The sequence below is a fragment of the Leptinotarsa decemlineata genome, unplaced genomic scaffold, assembly GCF_025532065.1.
Source record: "Leptinotarsa decemlineata unplaced genomic scaffold, Ldec_3_MD MMD2_P_RNA_scaffold_2, whole genome shotgun sequence".
NCBI lineage: Eukaryota > Metazoa > Arthropoda > Insecta > Coleoptera > Chrysomelidae > Leptinotarsa > Leptinotarsa decemlineata.
In genome coordinates this window covers 11,873,227-11,898,240 of record NW_027412529.1, presented here as the reverse complement: position 1 = coordinate 11,898,240, position 25,014 = coordinate 11,873,227, and the positions used below count along the sequence as shown (strand labels likewise).

The 25,014-nt window shown below is 35.7% G+C and overlaps 2 protein-coding genes across 4 annotated transcripts in view; one reads left to right on the top strand and one right to left on the bottom strand.

Moving 5' to 3' along the window:
- Window positions 1-9,236, top strand: part of LOC111512220 (troponin C) — a 90,477-nt gene extending 81,241 nt beyond the window's left edge. For both annotated transcript variants that reach the window (XM_074183576.1, XM_074183571.1), the window contains exons 4-6: window positions 3,183-3,302; window positions 4,458-4,589; window positions 9,099-9,236. In XM_074183576.1, coding sequence (XP_074039677.1) covers window positions 3,183-3,302; window positions 4,458-4,589; window positions 9,099-9,127 — 281 coding nt within the window. In that variant the 3' untranslated portion in view covers window positions 9,128-9,236. The remainder of the gene's footprint in view (window positions 1-3,182; window positions 3,303-4,457; window positions 4,590-9,098) is intronic.
- Window positions 1-25,014, bottom strand: part of LOC111511424 (calmodulin-A) — a 181,027-nt gene that overhangs the window by 143,387 nt on the left and 12,626 nt on the right. The gene's annotated exons all lie outside the window — the stretch shown is intronic.

Here is a 25,014-nt window from a genome sequence, read left to right as displayed (position 1 = left end):
CTTATTTTTTGAAGTGTCAGAAGCTGTCTTCAGTAAAATACTAGTTGCTTGATCTAGTAATGGTTTATCCCATGCCCTCTGGTTTTTCATGTCTTCAATTTTCATTGTTTGGCCAGTTCTAGATTCCCAAAGAGATTTTCCCCGATCAAAAACACAATCAGATATTGGCTTTGGGTATTGTAAGATAATTTCTATCAGATCGGAAACACTGCAAAATGAGGACAGAAATGATGGCAAAGCGAGTGAAGTGGCTGAACGAATTCCTAATCCTCCTCTAGAAACTGGAAGTGATGCCTGTAACCAAGTTTCGTCTTTGATACGGTTATTAGTAATGAGTTCCAGCATCCTTCTTAATTCGTCATCGATATTTTGTAATCCCTGTTCGTCATGCCAAGTAGGGCTGCACCTCAAAATATACGATAATTTTGGAATGGCTAATGAATTCTTCAATAAATGGAATGCGACATGTGTTGGTAAAATAGATAAACGTCCTGACATGACACGAAGTGATTGTAATTTTTCTTCCAAACAAAATTTTAAGGCATCATCAGATAATGGGGCACCAAGAAGAAACCAATTGGGTTTTTCAATCACTCGTATACCAAGAGCTATTAGGTTAAATTGATCGATGATGTTAGGGTCCTGTTTATCCAGAAAAATGAGTTCACATTGATTGTATTTGTTATTGTGAACATTGTTCTGTTATGCAAGCATTGTGATATTTGTATATTACTTGTATATATGACGATATATTTATACTTTTTTGTTTTGTCTTGCTACAAATATTTGTTCAAATGTATCACTTAGCCAATAAACTATTCTATTCTAATCTATTCTATTCTGTGGAATCAGTTGAAAGAAATACATAAGTTTCTGTACGAACCCTAACATGGTGAAACCGAACAGCAAAAAATCTCACGAGATAAAATTTTGAAGCTGGTCGAACCACATTGCATCAATATTCCTGTTTTTACTAAACTGAAGAATAATAAATCATGACATACTCATTTTTTTTACTTCATTTACTCACACCCCTGTCATTTTGGAACAGTTCGTGCGACATCTTCAACCTACGAAAAGTTATTGAGATCTACTCACTTCATCCGAAGGTTTTTAGAATCTTCGGTTCACCAACGGTTCACACTTCCAGTAGTTTGTATAAAATTGCCAGAATTTTCATTCTCTTGAGTGAAATGTTTCAGTATAACAATACACAACGCTGATGATGTATGAGCCATATTTTTGAAAATCAACATCATGTTCAATAATCCTAATAATACATGAAAAATTGTCATGATTTCAAAAATAATTTTCTTTCGAAAAATTTTCCAGTATAATAAAGTTGGTGATATACTACAAGGAATCAACAGTATATCCTATGGGGTTTTTTGTATTTTTCACTTCTATTCGTTTGTAGAAAATTGTAGGCTCCATAATGATTATTTCTTTGATCTGTTCAGATTTCTGCCTGAATTTGCTTTCTACTTTCTGAAAGTATAATTTTGCAAATGAACACCTACCGAAGAATTCCTCAGTATAATGCATAACTCTGATGATGTACGTCCGACTCTGTTCAAAAATTGATCAGTTTTTCATCAATTTCTATCTTGTCCCTTTCAAATTAGTCCCCCTCATATATCTGATATTATTATATTATTATTTCTTGTGCAAGATTTTTTCCAGTACTCGAAGCGTTCCTGATTAGTTCTTTTTGGTATGTCCTTGAGCTCTCTCAGTGATTCGGTTTTTATCTGCTCAATCATCGCAAAACGTCATCTTTCCATAGATTCCTTCAATCTTAGCAACAGGAAAAAGTTGTAGGGGGCACCAGATTTGATATGGATGTGAATAGTTTTTCAAAATACCGGATGACCAAACGATCGTACGACTATGTGGCAAGAACTAATGATGTACTACCCCACGGTAATCGAAAAAAAAATGAGCTAAACCTTGACATTTGATGGAACTTGGCGTGTTTTTTGGCTCTGCCGTTTTGTCGCTAGTTATGACCCTCATGAGCAAATCTGAATCACCGTTGACTTCATGCAATGATCGTGCGTCGCTTTTTTTTAATTCAGCAGTTTCGGAACGACCTTCGCTGCCACACGCTCCATGCCCGAAATTTCCAAAAAATTGCATTGAAAGAGCCAACCGATATCTCGACTTCCTCAGCAACCCCTTCATTGGTGATTTGACCTTCTCCACCTTCTTTAGAAAGCTTGTTCCACTTGTAAACATTTTTCTGACCCAGAATGAAATCACCGTATGCCACTGTCAATATTTCAACTGTTTTGAGCACTCATTCCAATTTTTTACAAAAAATTTGATTCACATTTTTTTATTAAGTTTGTTGTTAGCAGAAAATCACATAAAACATTTTCAACTGTCATATCTAAACATGCTATACGTGAACATATGTTCGAGACGTGTGCACAAAAAAAATCAAAAATTCCAATCGAATATACGTAACCCACGAAATTACTTTCAAAAATCAACAGAATATCGCATAGGGTTTTTGTATTTTTTACTTCTATTCGTTTGTATGCAAGTCATTCTTTGAATTCCTCAGATTACTGAATGAATTTGTTTTCTATTTTCTGAAAATATAATTTTCTTTCAAAGAGTTCATCAGTATAACAATGTTAGACCTATACACAAAATAGAATTATGAAAAATGTTTTCCTTAAAAGTTGTTATATTCCTGTATATATATACATGGTTGAATCATATTCATTGATATATCTCTTAGCGCTTTTGAAAAGCTATACAAGGCAACGAATTTCATCAGGAGAATTCCTATTCCGAGATGATGGGGTCGCATATGATAGATTACTGGATTTTCTATCATCATCAATATCATCTCTTCATTTTCCAAAAACTTATGTTTTCTGTTCATGTACGTTTTTTTACTATACAGCTGTTTTCTCCATACAAATGACAATACACGATCACTAACGTCTTACTACTTTGTAGTAAATGTTCAAGAGGTAGCAAAAATTTATGTGAATTTCTGGAACTTCATCTAGCGTTTCCTAATATGACTAATAACCACTCCGTGCTTCATAATTTCACAATTTGTTTTTTGGAAGTGTTATTGAAAATAACAGAATAATCTGATATATACATTTTCAGCTCGTAAAATTATCAAGCCACTCATTTATACATTCAAAAAATTTTTTTAGGCACTGGAACTTTGAACTTCGATTCATTCTGTCGAGTAGCGAGCCATTTCTTGGAAAATGAAGATGACGAAGCCCTCCAGAAAGAACTCAAAGAGGCTTTCAGGTTATATGACAAAGAAGGTAAGTTATCTTTTTTTATATCTGAAATAAAATAGAAATAATCATGCAATGATGTCAACAAAAACATAAATCAGGAATATACTAATATAATCAAATGAAGGGATGGTACAGAAAAGCAATATTTTCATTATATCATTTATTCAAAATGATTGAAAATGATCATAAATTATCATGAAATTTGAGTCAATGACAAATCAGTTGCAGTAACATGCCCTGATTTTCTTTTTCTCTCACCTTTTCATGACACCACTTCTATCCAAAAATTGGTTGCCTCCTGCAATTCAATGCACCACATTCGTAACAATATTTTGTTCATGTTCTTTCGAAATAACAGTATTCGTTGATCTATAATCATTCTGAGCCAATTTCTCTTCTTTTGAGGCCATGTCTCACTGAGTGTCTATACTATTACTTGGACCTTATATTTACAGCGTTTTCTGGAGTCTTGTTTCCCGAATAATGTAACCTCCAACTAAGAGGCATCAATATTCAATTTTCTTCCACATATAGTCAGTGGGCATACTTGAAAACTGACTATAAATCAAATCATCTAAATGAACAATTCGTTCAGGCCAGTTTCAACTCCCTACACTGTAGGTGGACTGACACCTATCAGAAAACAACTACCCCTTGGCTAATACCACGAAGGGCGTTGTATTATATACGACAGTTGTCACTGCAGAATTCTTCACTGAAGTTATTCCTGCATATGCTATTGGCGATAGAACTCCCACAATAGATTTTCAATTGTTGGAACACACTTGCAGACCGGTTTTTGTTGTTTGGTCACTTGTCAGTACAAGAGCAAATTTCGGATATGCCGTTGGTTACCTCGTTCACAGGCAGATGAAACGATGACAAATCTGTTGTTGTTGTTTGTTTCAGCTTAGTTCGAGGAATGATACCCTGGAGGAATTCGATTTTCAATTATCGGAAATCATCGACTTTATGTTGATGATAGACACTACCTTACACTGACGAGTGGCCAAACAGTCCGTTTCTCTCATTAGGAGAATAAATCATTTTTTTCCACTTGATATATACATCTGATCCAAATAAAAAATTATGAAAACCGCCCTAGCCGTTATTAATAGTGTAACTAACATGCTTTTGCGAATTTGATGTAAATATTATCTGTTATATTATTTGTTGAAGGTAACGGATATATTCCAACATCCAGCTTGAGGGAAATCTTGGCGGCACTCGACGATCAGCTCACTAACGATCAACTTAATGAAATGATTGCAGAAATAGATACAGATTCATCTGGGACCGTAGATTTTGAAGGTAATGCAAATGATGAACAATTTAATGGTGGTACACGTTAGAGGACACGATATTCAGTTTATTTCAATGTTATTGATAACATATTTTGTTGTGAGTAAAGGGTTTTACTTGAATTACCTGGAAAAATCTGCGAATTCAAAATATGACAAAAAAATGAATAAAAATTGAAAAATATGAGGATACATTCATAGATCGATCAGGTAACGGGTTATGTGAAATTGACAGTGGAGACAGTTGGAATTATAGAGAAAAGTATGAATTTATATAAAACTAAAATTTGAATTTGAATAAAAAATGTATGAGTGATAATGAAAATAGTTTCCAAAGTTTTCAATCATTCAATTCGTAGGTTAGATTACTCGAAGATAACAATACATTATTTCTAGTGGTTTCGGAGAAACTATAATTTATTCGTGGACATATACAAGTTTGAACCTGAGAGGGTTGCCAGTTGGGTAAAGTCGACAATTGCTCGATTAAAAACCCATTTCATACATCTTCCATACTTTTCGTAAACTAGTATGACATTTGACAAAATGACTGAGGCTTTGAAAACGAAAGAATACAAGAGCAAAATTGAAGAACTGCTAGACTCTTCAAACTACCGCTATCTCAAACGGGACCCAACACAATCAAGGTTGAGAAACATCAAAAAAATCATAAAATCTTGCCGGAAATTGGAAACTCAGACGTGGAGCCGTTCCACCCAGTTTGTATGGTCTTCCGGAGGTACATAAAACCAACATGCCACTGAGACCAAGAGTCAGTGCCCCAAGCTCGCCAACCTACCACATGGCGAAGCATCTGGCCTTGCTTCTCCAGCCTCATGACAGACATTATTTATAAAATGAGGGACTGCAGACGACAGATATTCTGGATGCTTCGATGTTGTATCCTTGTTTACCAATGTCTTACTGGAAAACTCTCTGAGGAAGAAAGCCTACTTGTTTTCGAGTGATATCGTCGGACTCTTCAGAGCATGTCTCACAAGAAGTTTCTTTCGAAGAAGGGGTAACTTCTATGAGCAAGTAGATGGCGTAGCGATGGAAATTTCCAGATCAGTTATAGCCAACTACTTCATGAAACTTTCTGAAGAGAAAAAAATCGACACCTTTGAATTAAAATCGACCTTGTGGCTACTTCACGTGGATGACACTTTTATTATCTGGAATCATGGAAGGGACAACCTAAACCTTTTCCTAGACCACTTGAACGATCACCACCCCAGCATCAGGTTCACCATGGAGACTGAACAAGACTAGTGGATAGCATTCGTAGATGTACTCATCGTAAGGCGTGGTACTAGACTAACCCACAAAGTGTACCGAAAACCCAAGCTCAAGGACAGATACCTGCACGCACTATCAAACCACCATCCTAGTCAAAAGATAGGAGTCATATTTACTCTCTGAACGGACTCAAGGAATATGTGGAACTGAAGAGTTCTTTCATGGACAAAACACAAGTACTACAGAAAAATTCTTGAGACGCTCTTAGAGCGGTGCTTGTGCGAAAGTAGTGATTCACATTGGATTTGAATCCATTTGAAAAAACGTTCTCAGGAAGTGTAAAAAGTTTTTAAACAGAGAAAGTTCTAGGTGAACTGAGTTGAAACGATGAGCGGTCTCAGTCCGTCGCGTATTTCTGATATATTTCGCTCTTGGTGGAATCAAATGTGCCAAGTCACTTGAACACCTTTCGTGAAAGTATTTATAGAAGAGAGACAAATCTTCAACCTATCTTCGCAATAGTAGACAGAACTTCGGGTATAAAAACCTGCAGCCCACGGTCAAAAAATCCGAAAAATACACAGTTATCTCCTGCCGTCTTTGATCAATGAGTATGGAATTGAAAACTGATTGCTTATTTGTAAAAAAAACAAATTATTGTGATCTGAAATGAAAATGAACAATGGGTTGAACAATAAGCAGAAAGTGGATAAAAAAAAAATAAATAAATGGAAAATAAATAAATGGAAATAAAATTATGGATAATCTACCCAAACAATATTCGGTTCCTGTTCATGTCGTTTAAAAAAGATTCTGCAGCGTATTGACGACTGAAAGTTTCAAGTAGGAATAATTGCGAAAGCATTATGACCAATTTTCTCATTTTGAGGTATGTTACCCAAAAAGTAGAGGGAAATGATAATACAGGGTGGGCCATCGAAAACTTGACATGGATGTTTTGAGTACTAATCTTGCAAACACTAAAAAATACTCAGACAGGTCGATTTTTATTGGGAGAGTGACAGTTTTTTCTCCATTCACAGCGTCGTCACTTCAACTCCGGAGCACAGGGGTGAGCAACCCTTGCAATTTTAATAGGGAACTGAGGGCGAGTTGCACATTGTTTGAAAGATATCTAAATAACGGTGTACATTTTTTTTATTTGGACGTTAGAGTTGAAGTTACTTACTTCATTCTCATGTTAGCATATGCTCAAAATGGACACCTCCAGCTTCCATGCAATAATAGAGATTCAGCTGGAGTATTTCTGGGGTGATTTGGCGACATTCATTTGAGATTCGTTGCGGTAAATCTTTGAGTAATGCAGGAGGAGTACAGTAAATTCTGCTTTTTCAAATGACATCACAGAAAGAAGTCTAAAGGCAAAAGGTCTGGTGATCGTGGTGGCCATTCGATAGTGCCCCGCCTCCAGTGATCCAGTGATCTGGAAAAGTCTGATCTAAATAATGCCGAACAGGCAGAGCATAATGCGGCTAAGCCCCATCTTGTTGAAATATTAACTGATCCTCCCGAAAATTGTAATCATTTTCAATAATATCAGTGAGAACGGGGTCATTAGTATCTTTTTGAAGCTCCAGATACATTCGTCCGGTTGAATTGCCTTCTAAAACCAATGGGCCAACAATACGGTCACCAAAATTTCCAGCCCATAGATACATTTAATTTTTGTGGACGTTGAGTATGCACTTCATGAATAATGTGAGGATTTGAATCACCCCATTAGCGAAAATTAAGACGATCACTGTGCCATTCAGAAAAAAAAATCATCACTGGAACAAAAGTTGAAAACAAAATGTGGATTTTCCACCGCTCGTTCACTGTATAACCAACTCGCAAAATTGCAAGCTTCGATCGAAATCAACTTCATTCAGTTCTCGCGTTAATTCAATCTTGTAAGAATGCATTTTGTGGGTTTTTAAAATACGCCGAGCTAGTTCGTGACACTCCGGAAACAAATGCCAAATTTCTTGTGCTCAAAGTATGGTCAAGCTCAACATGGCCCAGAATTGCCACTTGTTTTTCCTAATTTGTTACTGATGGTTCGATTTGCCATTTTTATTTGTTACAGATCAAGTTGCGCAAAATTTTGCAATTAAATCGAAAACATAGTATCGCGACACATTCTTCCCATGTTGTTAATTGAATAGTTCAGCGGCTCTCGCAGCACAATGTCTATTTCCATAGTACAGTTCAATCAACTCAACCCTCTCTGCAGTTGTGTAAACCATTGTTTCTTTGGCAACACTTTACGGCACTCACTACTATTACTTTTAACATAAAAATGAGAAATACAAACAGTATATTCAACCATTTCTCAATTTTAATAGTCCTCTTATCAGAGAAGAACTAACAAATTTACAAAAAAGTAGTTTAAGAAACAAACGAAAGAGTTCCAAATACATTCCCACTGAGCAGTGGCGTAGAACAATTTGTTGCTATTAATTATCGGAAAGAACTCTTTTGAATACGTCCAAATTTAAAAAAATGTACACCATTGTTTAGAGAATTCCAAGATCTTTCAAACGATCGATGTGCGACTCGCCCCCTATTCCCTATTAAAATTCCAAGTGTTGTTCACTCATCTGCTCCTGGGTTGAAGTGACAACGCTGTAAATGGGCGTTGTCTAAGCGTTTTTTCGGATTTGCAAGATTAGTACCCAAAATTTCCATGTCAAGTTTTCGATGGCCCACCCTGTATATATGAGTATGTGTTTTTGTCATGTATGAATATTTCATTATTTCATTATCACAATGTAATCAGATAATAAACAACCTCCTTCTCATTCCGAAACCCTGCATGTGGTGGTGAATTTCTAGAAATTCAATCTTCAAAATGATTCTCAAGAGATCTCTTACCTTCACATCTGAATTTTGTAGTACTTGAATGAAATTAATCGAACGATTTTTTTAAATTTATTCAGTAGTATTACATCATATCCGACTACCTCATTACCAGAGCATATACTTTGTACCTGCCCCGCTGGGGACCGAATCAGGTCTTCAGAGTAGGGCAGAGCCCTACTCTTACCATCCGACCTGAAAGACCACTCACCATACAAACTAATCGGCTTCGTTAAGAAGCTGGGTTTGTTTGGCAGAGTGATAATAGGTGTGAGCCACAATAAACCCTCGCAGGTTGCGGTGGAGGGTCGAATAGATCCACTCACTTTGGACTTAACCTAATCTAACTATTACTTCATAATCAACTAACAGTTACTCAATTGTTTTGCAAATATTAACTGATTTGTATTTATTTCAGAATTCATGGAAATGATGACTGGTGACTGAAAACTATCCAAATAACTGTATAAAAAATGGAGTGAGCGGTTTAAAGTTCCCATACGGATAATTTGTTGATATTTGAATTTTTTTGAATGATAAAACGTACAATATCGTTGTTGAGTGTTTTATTGATTTTTTCCAGTTCCGTCATAACGTAATAATAATCGATAGAAATATGAATGCAAATATTTTGTGTGAAACTGATTGAATAGTTGATAATTACTGAGAGTAATATATATTCGTATAACTCTTCCTGGTTCTAAAAAACTTTATGACATTTACATGTTTCCTGAAAACCAACTTTATAAAGAGAAGAGAGGTAATAACAAACCACTTTATGGAATTGAAACAAAAGCAAATGGAAAAAATACTTTCTCTCAGCAAAATTCTGAAATGGGTTTCAAAGATTTTTCGAATTGTTCAGTAATAAATTCTTCAGTCAAAACCCTTGGGTAAAATGGATTGAAAAATATTTGTAACACCTGTTTCATGAACAGCGTAATTCAATGTTTATCAAATACGAGATGGTTATTGGAATATTTGAAAAAGGATGAATTCATGGAAGATATCAATACTAGTATTTCCAGTATGAAGGGTTCTTTAATCAAAGCGTTTGCAGAAGTCATCAAGGAGTTGTGGTCAGAAGATTAATTTGATAGAGTAGTAAATACAGTCTCCTTAAAAAATCAGATTCAAAGTTTTGCTCCTGGATTCATGGGTAATTCCCACCAAGACGCCCAGGAGTTTCTTCGTTATCTTTTAGAAGGTTCACATGAAGACGTTAATATAATTTTAATGGATCAATTTTAATGGAGATTGACGAAAAATCAAGCGACAGCAGAGATGCACAAGAGTCATGGCTCACATATTTGAGGATACATAACTCTAAGATTGTAGATAATTTCGTTGGTCGATTGAAATCCACGATGGAATGCACACACTGTGGACACTCATCAGTAACCTCTGATCCTTTCTGGGATTTGTATCTCTCCATATCACAAAGAATCGACCAATTGAGTTTGTGGCAATACTTGGATGCGTTCAAAACAGGAGAAACTTTGGATGGAAATGAAAAACCGACGTGTTCTAAATGCAAGGAAAGTTCCTATCAATCCACAAGTTTCCCCATATTTTACTAATTCATTTAAAAAGATTATCTCCAACTGAAAGATTTCAGAGGCATATTGAATGATGTCATCAAATTTCTTGTAGTAGGATTGGATATGGACAATTTTGCACTATATGCACTTTTAATCACAGTGGGACTACTTACAGAGGGCATTATACAGCATACTGCAAACACCCGTATACAACGATTCACACGTGTCACCAATTTCACCAAAATCGCTTGTGAGTGGAGAAGCATATGTCCTCTTTCATGAAAATCACAACACTGAGATAACTAAGGGAAAGTTTCTTTGTGCAATTATTATTTATTTGTTGTTAAGTGCAAACAAAATAAATATATTCTCAGCAGAAAATATTGATAATTGTTTTTTTTTAGTTGTTTGTATAGCTTCTTTCCAGTAATTTTTTTTCAGTATTGTAAGACGAGCGGAAATCCAGCCTCTGAAACGTAAACTATAAGGTTGTTTCAAAAGTTTTGTCAGTTTTTGCGAGTCTACTCTGAACTATAATATATCTGTGGATATTTATTAATCTGAATCGAAATAAGCGTCATTCGAATCAGTGCACTTTTGCAAACGTAACACAAGTCAATTTATTTTGTCAGCTCGGAATTTGATAAAGTCAACAAAGGCCGTTTTGCCTGGTCCTGATTGGCGAAGATGCTACCGATGAAAAAGTTATCGAAGTGCTTGGAAAGATAGTAGCTGGTTAGCGAGAGGTCTGGGGAGTACGAAGGATGATGCAGAACTTTGACGCTCAATTCGTTTAATTACCGGAAGTTGATTGGTGTAACGTGCATGCAAGCGTTGTCGTGAAGAAAAATCGGACCTCTTCTGTTGACCAGTGCCGGCTTCTGCTGACACAATATTTGGTACATTCCATCGATTTTCTCACTATAGAACTTGCTGTGATGATTTGACGCGATTGCAGAAAATTATAGTGAATCACACCAGCTGCTGACCTTCAAACAGTAACCATGGTCTTTTTTGGAGCTTGTCACCTTTGAGAAATACCTGGGTGGTTCATCGGTGTCTAACGACCGCCCTGAACATATCCTTTTCAACAAACGTGATAAAAGCAAAAATGAACGTCTTCGAAACGTGACAATTTCGTGCAAACCGAGGAGCACCCGCTTTTCGAGCTTTCCAAGCTTTTTGATACGCTTCGAACCATCAAACACCGCTTGGGAGCTAACGCTCAGTTCTTCCGCCATCCCACACAACGTTAGTGATGGGTTCGTATCCACCAAGATCCTCAAATCCTCGTCCTGAATTCATGGAAGTCGGCCACTTCGAGGCTGAAATCTCTGAAACGAAACTTTGCGAATCAACGTTGAACAGTGCGTTAATTGAAACTATCTTTGCGAAATACCTGGTTGATTTACTGAAATCGGAATTATGTTTTAACTTTGACATTTATATATAAAATTCTGAATAACTTATCATCTTCATATTTTTCTGAATTTGTTAGTTTGAATTCAGAAGTGCACAAATATGCCACAAGAAATCATATTGATTTGCATTTATGCAGAACAGATAGGAGGAGTGTCATGAATTCTATATTTTTCAAAGGGTTTGTTGCATACAATAAATTGCCAAATGAGATTAAATCTAGTCCATCATTAAGTATTTTTTAAAAACAGTTATTGAAATCCATCCACAATGCTAGATAGAATAACACTCGGTGAGATAATATTAATAAATATACTATTTGTATTTTTCTGCTTTTTATCGTGGTATTGGAGCTGCACCTATATTGCAATGTATTTTCAATAGCATATGTCGTTATTTTTCAAACTAAAAATATTTATTTTCATTTACTATGTTTTATATAATATTGTGTATTAGGATTACCTATTTCAATAAATATATTCTTCTTCATTTTGAAGTCGTAGAGCTGACATGACAAAAAATCAATGAATGAATGAATAAAATCATTAATAATTCATTCGAATAAAAATTACTTGATGATATTCAACGAAAGTCTTTTTTTGTGAAGGAAAATCAGTATTTCATCGACCTTGATATTTTACATTCAGAATATATTTCCTATTCAAATGCTACATGAATTATATTACATCTTTCATGGTTCCTCAAAACGGACTCTTTAAGATTTCATCTCGAATAAACCTTCAAGATAGATCCACTCGATGTGAATTGGTGGATTTCAACTTCCATTAAACACCAAAAGTTATCTTCAAATCCTTCGTCAAACTACTTCAAAACCTCCAATTTCCAATTGAAACGCCACTGCAACCTCGTACATTGTCGACAATCTTCAAGTTATTGCTTTTGCCTCACCTTCGATAGCTACAAATCGCGTCAACCTCCCGAACCGTTTGCTCCTTTGCTCCTCAAATATCGATTTATGTTATAGGCGACTCAAGATGACGAGAAGGGTCCTCAATCGCTTCATACGTTATTGAAATGATTGGGTTTATGGACAAAACTGAATAAAAATTGTCTGAGTAACGATAAAGATGATAATAATTGATTTTTTTTTGTCTGATTATGTGGGTCATATTTTCGTCCAGTCAGGTTATATCATCTAAAGCAGTGGTTCTCAACCTTATAGTTATGCGGGACCATTTGACAAAATTTCTGTTAGACCATGGACCAACAAGTTGTTTAATTAATTTGTAGTTAATATAAAGTACCTTACGATAACTACAAATAAATACAGTACAGTAAATAAATGGAATGGTTGTTCTAATTCATCTATAAATGAAATACGCATATTATTTAATTTCTTTCAATCATTAGATAACATCTGTCACTGTAAAAAAATTGCATTATAAACTAATGCGATTTTTGTGATTGCAAACTCTTTACTAAATTCTGAATTCTTGGTTCAGTGTTACTTAAACTTAAACGCTTATCAGCAGTGGCATCCAACCGATTTCGGTGCTTGTTTTTAATAATCAGAAGCACCGAAAACATAGATATATCGAAGAAAATGAAGTTAGATAACGAATAGCAATGTCTCGGAGTTTTGGTGAAGAAATTGCCTTTTGGCTCCAAAATTTTTCAAGATTAATTCCTGATTCGAATTGCTGTCGTGTAGCATAACAATTACTTCTTCTTGAACTTCATCAGGCCCCTCAGAAACGTTTAAAATAAATGGATTGCGGATCAGTTTATGAATACTTTTATCCTCGCGGTCGGGAAAATAGAAAATGAATTCAATTTTTGAGTTTTTTAAATGTGATATGTTCTTTTGTATTTCTCCTTTAATTTCAGCACTCTGTCCATCAATAATTTGATTGACCTTGAGCAAAATGTATTTGAAATTTGGACTCGCAAATCTGATCAAACAATTCTTTGTTTTCCCTGTTATTCAAAACATTTTTACTTCCTCTGTTAATTCGTACAACCTCAACAACATGTTTCCTTTAAAAAGCCAACACACTTCCGTGTGGAAAAGCAAAGTTTCATGTTCAGAGTTCATATCAGTACACAATTATTTGAAGAGACGAGTATTAGAGGTATTCTTTCAAATGAAATCTACTACTTTGATAGCTATTTTCATCATCAAAGCAAAGCATTCTGGAAGCGTCTTGGCAGCTAGTGCTTGACGATAAATATTGCAGTGCGTCGTAATTGCAAACGGATTTTTGATTTTTATCAATGCTGCAACCGTCCGTACAAAACTCAGCAAGCTGTTCCCACATAAGTCCATGTTTCTCCATATATTGACTTTATTGACATAGCAGCTGCACCTTGCGACGTCGTTTCAAGTTCTTGTGGCGGGTCGCATTGTATCGTGTCGACTCATACAACATATTTTTTAGGATGGCTCCGCGAACCGCTTGGGATGATTCCATGGACCACAAGTGGTCCGCGAACGATCGGTTAAGAACCACTGATCTAAAGAAACAATTTGTTCAGGCCAATCTCAACTCCCTACACTGTAGGTGAATGGACTGACACCTATCAGAAAGCAACTACTCCCCTGGCTAATACCACGAAGGGCGTTGGATTATATCCGACAGGTGTCAGTGCAGGATTCTTCACTGAAGCTATTCCTGTATATGCTGTTGGCGAATCAACTGCCGCAATAGATTTTCAATTATTGGAACACACTTGCAGACCGGTTTCGGGATGTTTGACCACAACGCCCTTCGTGGTATTAACCAGCGAAGTAGTTGTTTTCTGAAAGGTGTCAACCTACAGTGTAGGGACTTGAGAGTGGCCTCTCAACAACACACACTGTTCCTTCAGATGATTTGATTTATAGCCAGTCTTCAAATATGCCCACTGACTATGTGAAAAGTTTTTTCCTTATACGAGGAATTGGGCAAATTTCGGATATGTGGTTGGTTACCTCGTTCACGAGCTGACGGGGCGTTGGCAAACATGTTGTTTGTTATTCACTTCAGCCTAGTTCGAGGAATGATACTCTGAAGGAATTCTATTTTCAATTATCGGAAATCATCGACTTCATGTTGAAGATAGGCTACTACTACTACAGAATATTTTCACTCATTTCGAAGAAATATTGATGAAAAAAAATTGAAGAAGACGAAGATAATTCGGAAGCGAAGACATATAATTATTTTACCAAAATATTGAATAACTGATGAATCATAGGCAGAGTGTCACACATGAAGTTCGCTATATAAGTTTTTTTATCAATAGATTCATTCAAAATTTGATTCTGTCATAATGTAGTTCCCGAGAAATGTGTGGAAAACTGGACTTTTCAGTTTGTCATGTTTCACGTTCTAAACTTATCAAATTTGACTTTTTTATCCTGAAAAGCCTTTTTTTTATTTCGGAGAGTACCAAAAATTTTCGAAATAATAATTTCTCCCAACTAACTACACAGTAGGGTCTGGTAAACTTCTATCGGAAAATAACTACTTCCCAGGCTAACACCCCTCTGGATATTGAATTATATCCGACCGACATTAATGCAGAGGCTAATCTCGCAGACACAGTAGGTAGTTGGAAGATGTTATTACTTCGGAATAATACGTATGTATCTCGCCACGATAGTTTTCACTTTTGATTTCTGTTAAGAGTTTTGATATATGGCATGTTTCTTCCCCGTTTGGGGTTTGTTCACGAGATGGAGTTGTTACTAGTAATTAATCTTTCTCTCAGACAAAAGTTTTATATATGTAGCGGAGCTATGTTGAAATTATTCGACTCCCAGACACTTTACTGTCTGAATAGGATCTTTCCTGTACTGACGAGACGTAATATCTCGAAACCGCGGTCTGCAGGTGATTTACTTGAATAGTCTCAGCATGGTCCTGATGGCGATATCCACAGGGAGGGGTCTTATCACCCCTTCTTTGGAACGTAATTTTGGATACCATGCTTAATCACCTCAACAATGATGGATTCTACACAATTGCATATGCAGATGATATAGTTATCATGCAGACCGGCAAATTTGTGAACGGACTGTGTGATAGAGCGCAGGATGAGCTCAAATTAATAGAAACATGGTGTAAAGAACACTTTGATCTGTCGATCAATCCCAAGAAGACTGAGATGGTCTTTTCAACCAGGCAAAGAAGTTTATCGGGCCTAAAACTTCCCGAAATCTTCAAAAGCAAACTAAACTTCTCTGAAGAGGTGAAATACCTTGGTACTATCCCCGACAGAAAGCTATCATGGAATTCTTACCTACAGAGTTGAGCAATAAGGGCATATACGGCTTATGAGCAATGTCACATTATGGTCACCTGGATCTACACTGCAACAATAAGACCTATGTTAACATACGGAGCCATTGCATGGGGACCGAAAGTTCTACAAGCAATGGCCATCCAAAAATTAGATCAAATACAGCGAATGGCTTGTTCAAACATGACAGCAGCCATGGAAACAACACCAACCGCGGCAATGGAATTAATTACTGGTCTGACCCCTCTGAACCTCTACGTCAAAGAGGTTGAGTTAATGGCCCTGTTACGATTGCGCATGGCTGGTGTAAACCTCGAAGTAGGAATGGGTCAATTGAGGCAAAAAGCGCTCACTGCACAACATTTGCTGCAGGCAACCAGTGATGCAATTGAACCCACGTTTGTGTTTAATGAATCCTGCAAAATACAAATGAAACAGAACACAGAGTCAGATGTTACAATTGTGATACGCATATATACAGACCACTCGAAAGCCAAAGAAGGCTCAGGATGTGGAGTGTACTCCAGATTACTAAGCCTAAGGATTAGGCAAGGTAGATAATAACATTATCCTGAGGAGGATCAAAGGGCATGACAGAAGTAAAGGTAATCGAATTACCGATTCTTTAGGACACAGTGGCACCTACGGCCTGATGACTTTGACAATTGCGAAACTAGCCAAACGTTACACCCATTCTCAATCCCTGAGGAGATGGGATGAAATCAAAGGATGCAATTTTGTCCAGATCACTTTGGGAAACCCTGGGAAGCTGGCGCCGAAGAAATATCTGGCGATGACCAGGAAAAATCTACGCTTAACAGTAGAATTTCTGACTGGGCACTGTCAACTAGGGAAACACCCCCATAATATGGGGCTAGTGGACATACCTCTATGTAGGGTGTGTAAACAAGAAGATGAAACTGTCAGGCATGTCCTATGCGAATGTCCGGAGTAGTCGTCAATAAGAGAGTGTGTGTTCGGCGAGTCTTGGCCTACACCTGCCGAATACGGAATAAGGAAACGTAATTCAATTCCTCATAAAATTAAAGAATCGAGTTGGTTAACTATGAAACAAAGATGGTTACTACAGACAAATTGTTTTATACATAATGTAATTCAAACGAAAGTACCTATTTACTTATACAACAAACTTTTATTCAGACACGACGTTCACGCATTTCATACCAGATATCGATACCGCCTTACCCCTCCAATACACCATACTTCACTATACCAAAGATCGTTTTTTTATAATGTAACAAAGATCTATAATGCCATTCCTGACTCGTTAAAAACCATGAATAAATCTGTTTTCAAGTACTCACTGAGAAACATGTTATTTGAGGATAGACTTCAAATATAAGTGTTGTGCCACGAAAGCAAGAGTTTAAAGTCTGATCAATAATAATTGATGTGCTTTCTGCCTTCAAGCCTCTCCCTTTGTTTTCTTGTTTTGTTTTTATCACTTCCTTTGGAACCTTCATGATCTAATTACTGTTAGCACCCTAGCATTATTCTGATTCTCATTCACGCAGCTAAAAACATTTATATTATTATTATTTTTGATTTGTAAATAATATATATTTTTTCGTGACTTCAAGTTACACTTGTAAAGCCTGTGAACCTCTAGATTTAGATTTGTTTTCTCTTCTCTTATTTTTTTTCTCTCTTTTCTCGTTCTCTTTAGTTTTGTTTTAAGGGTTGAATGGAAGAGCAGTCACCAGTATCCTTGGATAGGGGCGACTGAATTCCGCCCTTACACACTATTATGGGATATAGTATTGTATTATAATTAAGTGTGAATAAAGACATATTATTATTATTATTATTATAAAGGAGATGTCTCCCAGAGACCTGTCCACCTTTCTGGAAAGAACAGGATGGACGGTGACCTAGGAGGACAACTCCTCGGGAGGATGTACAAAGGGTCACATGTAGCCTAAGTGATGTGGGCCTACACTCACCTGGTGACTCCTGGTGGTCCTGCTGCTGGATGAACGAGAAACATCTGCGAGACCAGCTTTTGTAAGGAATCTTGCATCTGTCGGATATAATTGAATATTCAGCGTAATATTAGCCGGGGAAGTAGTTGTTTTCCGACAAACCATATTTCATTCAAAAATGTTCCATATGTTGTGGACTTTATATGTGACACTGGATATCAAAAGTGAGGAAGGGTCCTTATCAGTGAAACAGAAGTGGTGAAGTAGTAAGAAGCTACTTTCTGGTGACCAGAACATTGGAGAAAGTAGTTTTGTTGAAGGGGTACTAGAAGAAGTATGTTTGCACAAAGTATAAAAAACATATACCTAGGCAAGTGTCATATTGAAGTTTCACTCACTTATATATAGAGAGAAAATTGAATGAATATATGAAATGTCGGTTAAGGATCTGACTTATTTCATACAAATTGTGAAATTAGCAAAATATTCGTAATAACTTCAACATACATCGATTATCAAATAATCGACTTGAAGTTTTCAAGTTCAAATATTTAGGAAACGGTTGCTTACAGCGATTAATAACAAGGGTAGCTTATTCACGTAGATATGATAGAGGAATCGATTTTTTTACTGACAAATGTGCTAGAAGTACGCCCAAAAAAGTTATGAATCTTTAAAAAAGAAAAAGACGTGTAGATGGCTCCCCCTATGAGTAAGAGCAATAAGAACATCAGGTTCGAATTCGACACCTCAAAAACCTCCTATTACCAAGTTTCGTTTAATTAAGTTCAGTATTTCAAAAGTTATTCGAAAAAAACGAAAATAAAAATAAAACTTCAACATCCTGTATCTTGGAAACAAAGCGTTTCCGAACATTTATTTATCTGGACAATTCATATTGGAATATTGTGAGGAATCACCTCCTGAAGTTTGTCAAAGTACTTTTGAATCACCCTGTATATTTCAAAATAAAAAAAATTCAGTGTCAAAGTATCCATAACAAAATTGGTACTATATGCTGTTTTCGATTTATTCATCATGACCACTGATGATTGAATTAACAATTCAATTCAATTTGTGCATCATTCCAAAAGGAAGTCACTACTTCGTTATAGATAGAATAGAGGGATATAAGAAAAGGAAATACGTGTCACTGTAGACGACATTTTTATCCGATGTAAGATCATCTGAATATATGCATATGTTTCATCACGTTGCTCATTCAGAAAACATACAAACATGACATTGTATCCAACTCACAGTTCTGTCGGTTTCTATCTCACATCAAGATACTGGGACAATGTCAAGATATAATACAGCTGAATAATAAAACTGGAAACCGTAATATCGTCTATAATGCGAGTTGGCTGCTTGTCAGGTGTTATGGAAATGTACGTTGAATCTGCAGATAGCGCAGTTACTGTAAATAAGAAATTGTAAGGCCTTGTGCCTAATGATTGTTCTTAGAAATTTAATATCAGTATACTTATTGCCTAATTCAATTCAAGTCGATTGAAAATGAATCCACTGGGAAAAAGTTTATAAAAGACGCAACTAATTTTCCTTTATTTTCAGTATTTTAATATTAACATATGTCACAAAAAGGATTCGAAGCTTTATAACTTCCATTATGCGAGCGCTTTGGACAGCTGGCCGTGCTATTATCTTCAAGGCTTTACTCAAAATGCACGTTTCTTCCTCTTGTTTATTCTTTTATGCGGTCAGAACACCTTGGTGCAGATACTGCAGGTACTGTAGGTAAATTTGCCTGTATTTGGGTTACAACAGATGATATCCTCTGCCCTTTTGTCCTTTCTATTATCATTGTCATCAGTATGAATCAATCAATCAAAATCAAAGTACCACCATGGAGGTGGAAATTCCTAATTCCCTTTCTTGATTCTTATCTACGCTATATAAAAAAACCTACCTGCATATTTCGAGTTCAGTATCTTCATCTGTACGTTAATATGAGAGTGTAAGTAGCTGTTCTCCGCTGTTCAACCCGCGTTTCAGTTTTTTTGCTGATACTATTCAATATTGTATAAGTGGGTACCTATTGATCGACTGACGCTCTTATATTAACGTATAGCCGAAGCTACTGCTCCAGAATCTTGAAATGTGCAGGTAGGTTTTTTGTATAGCATTAATAGGTATCAAGAAACGGAATCAGGAATTTCTACCCCCAAACGAGAAAAATAAGGGTTTGAAGATTGTTTGATTTTCATCAGTTTTGAAGTTGAAAACCTAAAGTATTCGGTTGTTAAAAAAATAGTGTACCCATTTTTTCAAAATTGTCTATCACGAAACTTTATGTGACGAACCAAATTCTACACAAGCAAAGCTGTGGGCAGCAACTAGTGTTGAATTACTCCGGGATTTTGATTTTTAGCTGTATTGGAATTGGAAAAACATCATTTTAGACTGGATTCGAGGTCGGGCTAGGCTCTATTAATAAAAATTTTGTGATTGATTTAGCAAGATGGATCTTGTTTCTAAATAATTGAAGAAGATGACTATTGTGTGTGAACCGCACGTGCAAGATATGTAAGTGAATCAGTTGAAATTCTGACGAAGGAATTGAAGAGGAAATCAATAATTTGCAAGAAACCGACAGATATCACCTGAAAGATATTCAAAACACTATCGATGAAGCAGAAAATTATGAGGAAGTAACAAAATAATATGGAAACTTGAAGCCCAAACAGACTATCTGAACAGTTCAACAAACTCAGCAGAATGTACGGTAGTTATATTTATTCTCAAATATTTATTGACTCATCAGTTTCAGTTCTTTACTTAATGAATATTTCATCAGATCCTAAAAATTTCTATGCACGATGAACATGCATGATATCTAAAAAATGAGTTCTTTGAAAAAATAGTTACTGCTAATTTCGCAAAGTAACAGTTGTACTCGAAATTAACTCAAATTGTATGTATGCACTATAATTGCATGTTGTTCGATATACTATAAATCTAGCAAGCCATGCTACCTGAAAAAGTTTCTCTAAACTAGTAGCAGTTATCGTCTAGAACTGGGTAACTTGATATTACCTGACTGAGACTTCTATAGCTAGATGCGCTTCCACTTCGCGCCTGTAAAGAAACCAGAATTCAATAGTAGTTCAAGATATGATCAGATTGAATGAAAACTACTGCGTGCTAGAATTGATTCAAATATTTCATAGAGCTTATAAAAGTATCGTATTCAGTATTAATAACTATTCATGACATTTTTTCGACTGAGGGGTAGTGTAGTCCTATGTGCAATAAATGTTTTACGAGCAAGAGAAAAAAATCAATAATTTCAAATATTTCTGACTCATCAGTATGTTACGTACACTTGTAATATGACAGGGTTGATCAATGCTGCTGAACACTATGAGCATGTGTTTATTCACCATAAAAATTACAAATAAAACAGACAAAAAGAGAAAAAGAAAACTATCTGTATGAAGATGAATAGACCTCAACCTGGAAATATCAATAATTGAAAAATAATAAAAAAAAAGTCAAGGTAATAGTGATAATGTGATGACAAGATCAGAAAGTTAGTTTTTGCAACCGCTGTAGAAAATTCCTTTTTGTACTTCCAAGGTCGGGAACGAACAAGAGACTAGACAATCGGCTGAGTCTTTTTACTATTTTTAAATTTTTCAATTGTATAAGATCGAAACTCACAGGGTAGTTTGTTTTAATGTTTATGTGCATTTATCGAGAAGCAGAGGCAGTGGGTGGAGATGGAAAATTTGTTTTTCATCAGGACGTCTAAAACTGCACTGTTCCGTGTGGTGAAACTATTAATTGTTAAGAATGTTCCAAGCTTCTTCAGTAAATAATGAGGTTGACGGCACGTTAAGTAAATGCAGTGCTGAACGTCTCGCAACTTTTGACCATTCCGATTATTGTATGGCTGAGCATAATATGGTCATATTTCCGGATACCAAACGAGAATCCTGAATCCTGAATACGCTGTAGTCGAAGAGCATCCGATTGTCTTGAAACATAAATACTGTCGCAATAAAAAACTTTTGACATGATCAGTGTTGTTGAGCTGCCTGAGGAAATTGTAGGAAGTTTAGTTCAGATAGCCGACATGTTTACTAAAGCAAAGTTCTGGATTAAATTACAATCCTACATTTTTTATTTTTTTCACCGAGAAAAGTATTTCAATTTCGATGTGTAAATGTGTGTCGTCGACTTAGTGATGTATATTGCATTTCTCACGAACAGATAGAAATCACAGATATACAAGATGAGAAGCAAGGGCCCAAGGATAGATCCTTGTGGCACTCTCTTCGATACCAGTAGAGCATCCGATAAAACTCCATCCACAACGAATGTTAGAGTACGAATTTTCAGATAGTTTTCAATGGGTGGCACTACTTTCCGAGAAAAACCACAGTAAACAAGTTTGACACACTATCGAAGAAGGATTAGTGTTCTATAGAGACGGAGTGGTGCTACCAAAATGTTTGAGAGGTGAAATGTTGAAAAAAAAGACATGAAGGTCATTTGGGGATAATGAGTGCTAAGCAAGAGCACAAAGTATTTTTTGGCCAAACATTAGTAGGGATAATAATGAATATACAAGTGCTTGTTATGTTCGTCTTGAATTTTGAAACAGCAATCCCAAAATACCAATGTTACCTCATGATATACCTGAAAGACCATGGCAAAAAGTGGCAGCTGATATTTGCGAGTATAATGAAAAACATTTTTTAGCTCTCATGGATTACTTTCGAAATCGATAGAATTGAAATCCCTGAGATGCAAAATAGCATTCAGCTGGAATCCTAAAAAAATATTTGCAACTCATGATTTACAACATACACAATTTTAAGACAACGATATCTTTTAATTTAATAGGTTTCAAACTGTTTTCAGAAGAATTCAACATATCGTTAAAACATCCCAGAAGTAATGGTATGGCGAAAAAGTGTGTGAATATTTGTGAAAATATGTTGAAGAAATGTCACGCTGTGGATTTTGATTCTTTAAAATACAGGAACAATCCAATTCCTGACTCCTGACATACCAAAAATTTGGCAGACAGAAAAATTGGAAATAATGTATTGTTCAGATTAGGTAAAAATTGGAAGAATGGTAAAATACTTCAACATTGTCATGAACCCAGGTCTTATATCGTGAAAAATAAAACAGAAAAACGCATGTGTTGTTCAGAATGAGGTGTCTCTTTGGAAACCATATTATTTAATAAGGTCAGTTACGCAGAGTTCAATAGCCGTCGTGATCCCAGCCAGAGATACTAAGGAACAGTTTTTAAATAACATAATAATGAAAACAGTTTGAATATCCAAAGTCACTTACAGGGTATCTGTATTATCGAAATCGTATTACGTTTTCATTTTCTCAGGAATATTTCTTACGACATTACAGATTACACATAGTCAACATTGATAAATAATAAGGTGATATCATTAGGACCACTTCAATAACCTAAGACTTGTTCATCATACTCTACTTTATTCTAAACAAATCCGATCCGATATATTTTCGTGAATTCCTACGTGAACTCCTACGTAACGTAACATCAGATATATCTCAAGTCGCAATATTGGAACCACTGCTTTTTAGTATATACGCAAGTGATATATTACGATCGTATCATCAGGAGTACCTCAAGGCTCAACATTAGAGCCACTGTTTTTTAAAAACTGCACGAGTCATATATCAGGTACTCCAAAATATAGGAACATGCGGATAATAACCAAATGAATTTTAATATCGGTGCAGGTAGGTTTCAAAATATTCAAAATTATATCGACAGTGATCTTAGATCAATACGTCATCCAAAAATTTACAAAAATGTGTACATCATGTATATAACTCACTTTCAACAACTACTTTCATATGAACATTGATTTATATAAAGATCGATGAAATTGAATCAGATTTCATCTTCAAGAATGCTACACATGATGAGTTTGTTATGTATACCTGAATTGATGACAATTAACCGAACTTGTTTTTTAAAATAAAGGGGATATCTGTCAAAAATAAGCAAAATGTTAACTTTATCCTAGTTGCATAAAATTTGGCATATGGATATAAAATTGCCGTAGACACAACTTTTTCAAGTAACTTTTCGTTAAATTCGAAAAGTTGAATTTGACAAACACTAAACGTCAGTGGGTCGCAGTTGGCCGCATCATTTTAAGTTAAATTTAAAGCACAAACAAGTGCCGAAGTTGAACTTCATTGAAACTTTACGAAAAAAAGTTTCCCATATGGTGCGCACTTTAATGGTGACACTATACGTTATGATGACAGTAAGTATAGACATTCATATGCTTATTTGATTTCCTCCTACCTATAGGAATAGTGTTCAAACTCCAGGAGAGATTAGTGTTTGGTGAAAAAATGTTCTGGTCTTCCTATTTTCCACATTCTTTGTATGAAGATGAAGGATGTAGATTAGAAAGTAGGTATGTGTTTTGAAAACAAATTTGATTATCAAAACTCATATTTCTGAAAATAGTTATCATGTTATGCCCTGAACAGTCATCCTTTAATGTCCTGTATAATTTCCACACCGATACTCCGTCGGTAAAAAGAAAACGTTGTTATGAAGTCCATCATCCGTATAACCTCTCTTTCATCAAGATCTGAGAAGAAGACGGAGTGTAACAGGCGTTAGCAGGTCGATAATGAATCAAACGGGACATCTGGTATCGCTCGGTTTTCTTGTCGTCACGTAATAGTGAATAATGCTAGTAGAAAGTATAACCACGAGTAAATAGGACACCAACAGACTTACTACTTTTCGAATATTCAGGTCATAGTTCAGAATATAGGTACCAGACGCATCAGTATTTTCAGTTCAAAAATATTTCAAAATTGCTTTTACTATATGGCATTGAATGGTATCAAGAGAACATTTGAAATGTGAAAAAAATCAATTCAATTGACACGTCTGTTTTTGAACTGTTTAACGTGAAATATTAATTAAAATATGGCGTAAAAGAAAAACTAGTTGATTGGATCAATGATTACCCTACAGGAAGAAAGCAAATAATCAAAATTAATGGGTATGTTTCAACAGCAATAAGCGTAGATCATGGGGTTCCGAAGGGAAGTATTCTAGGGCAATTGCTATTAATGAAAATGTAATTAATGTGATTATAAAAATTATTTTGCTGATGATGATACATAAAGCTAT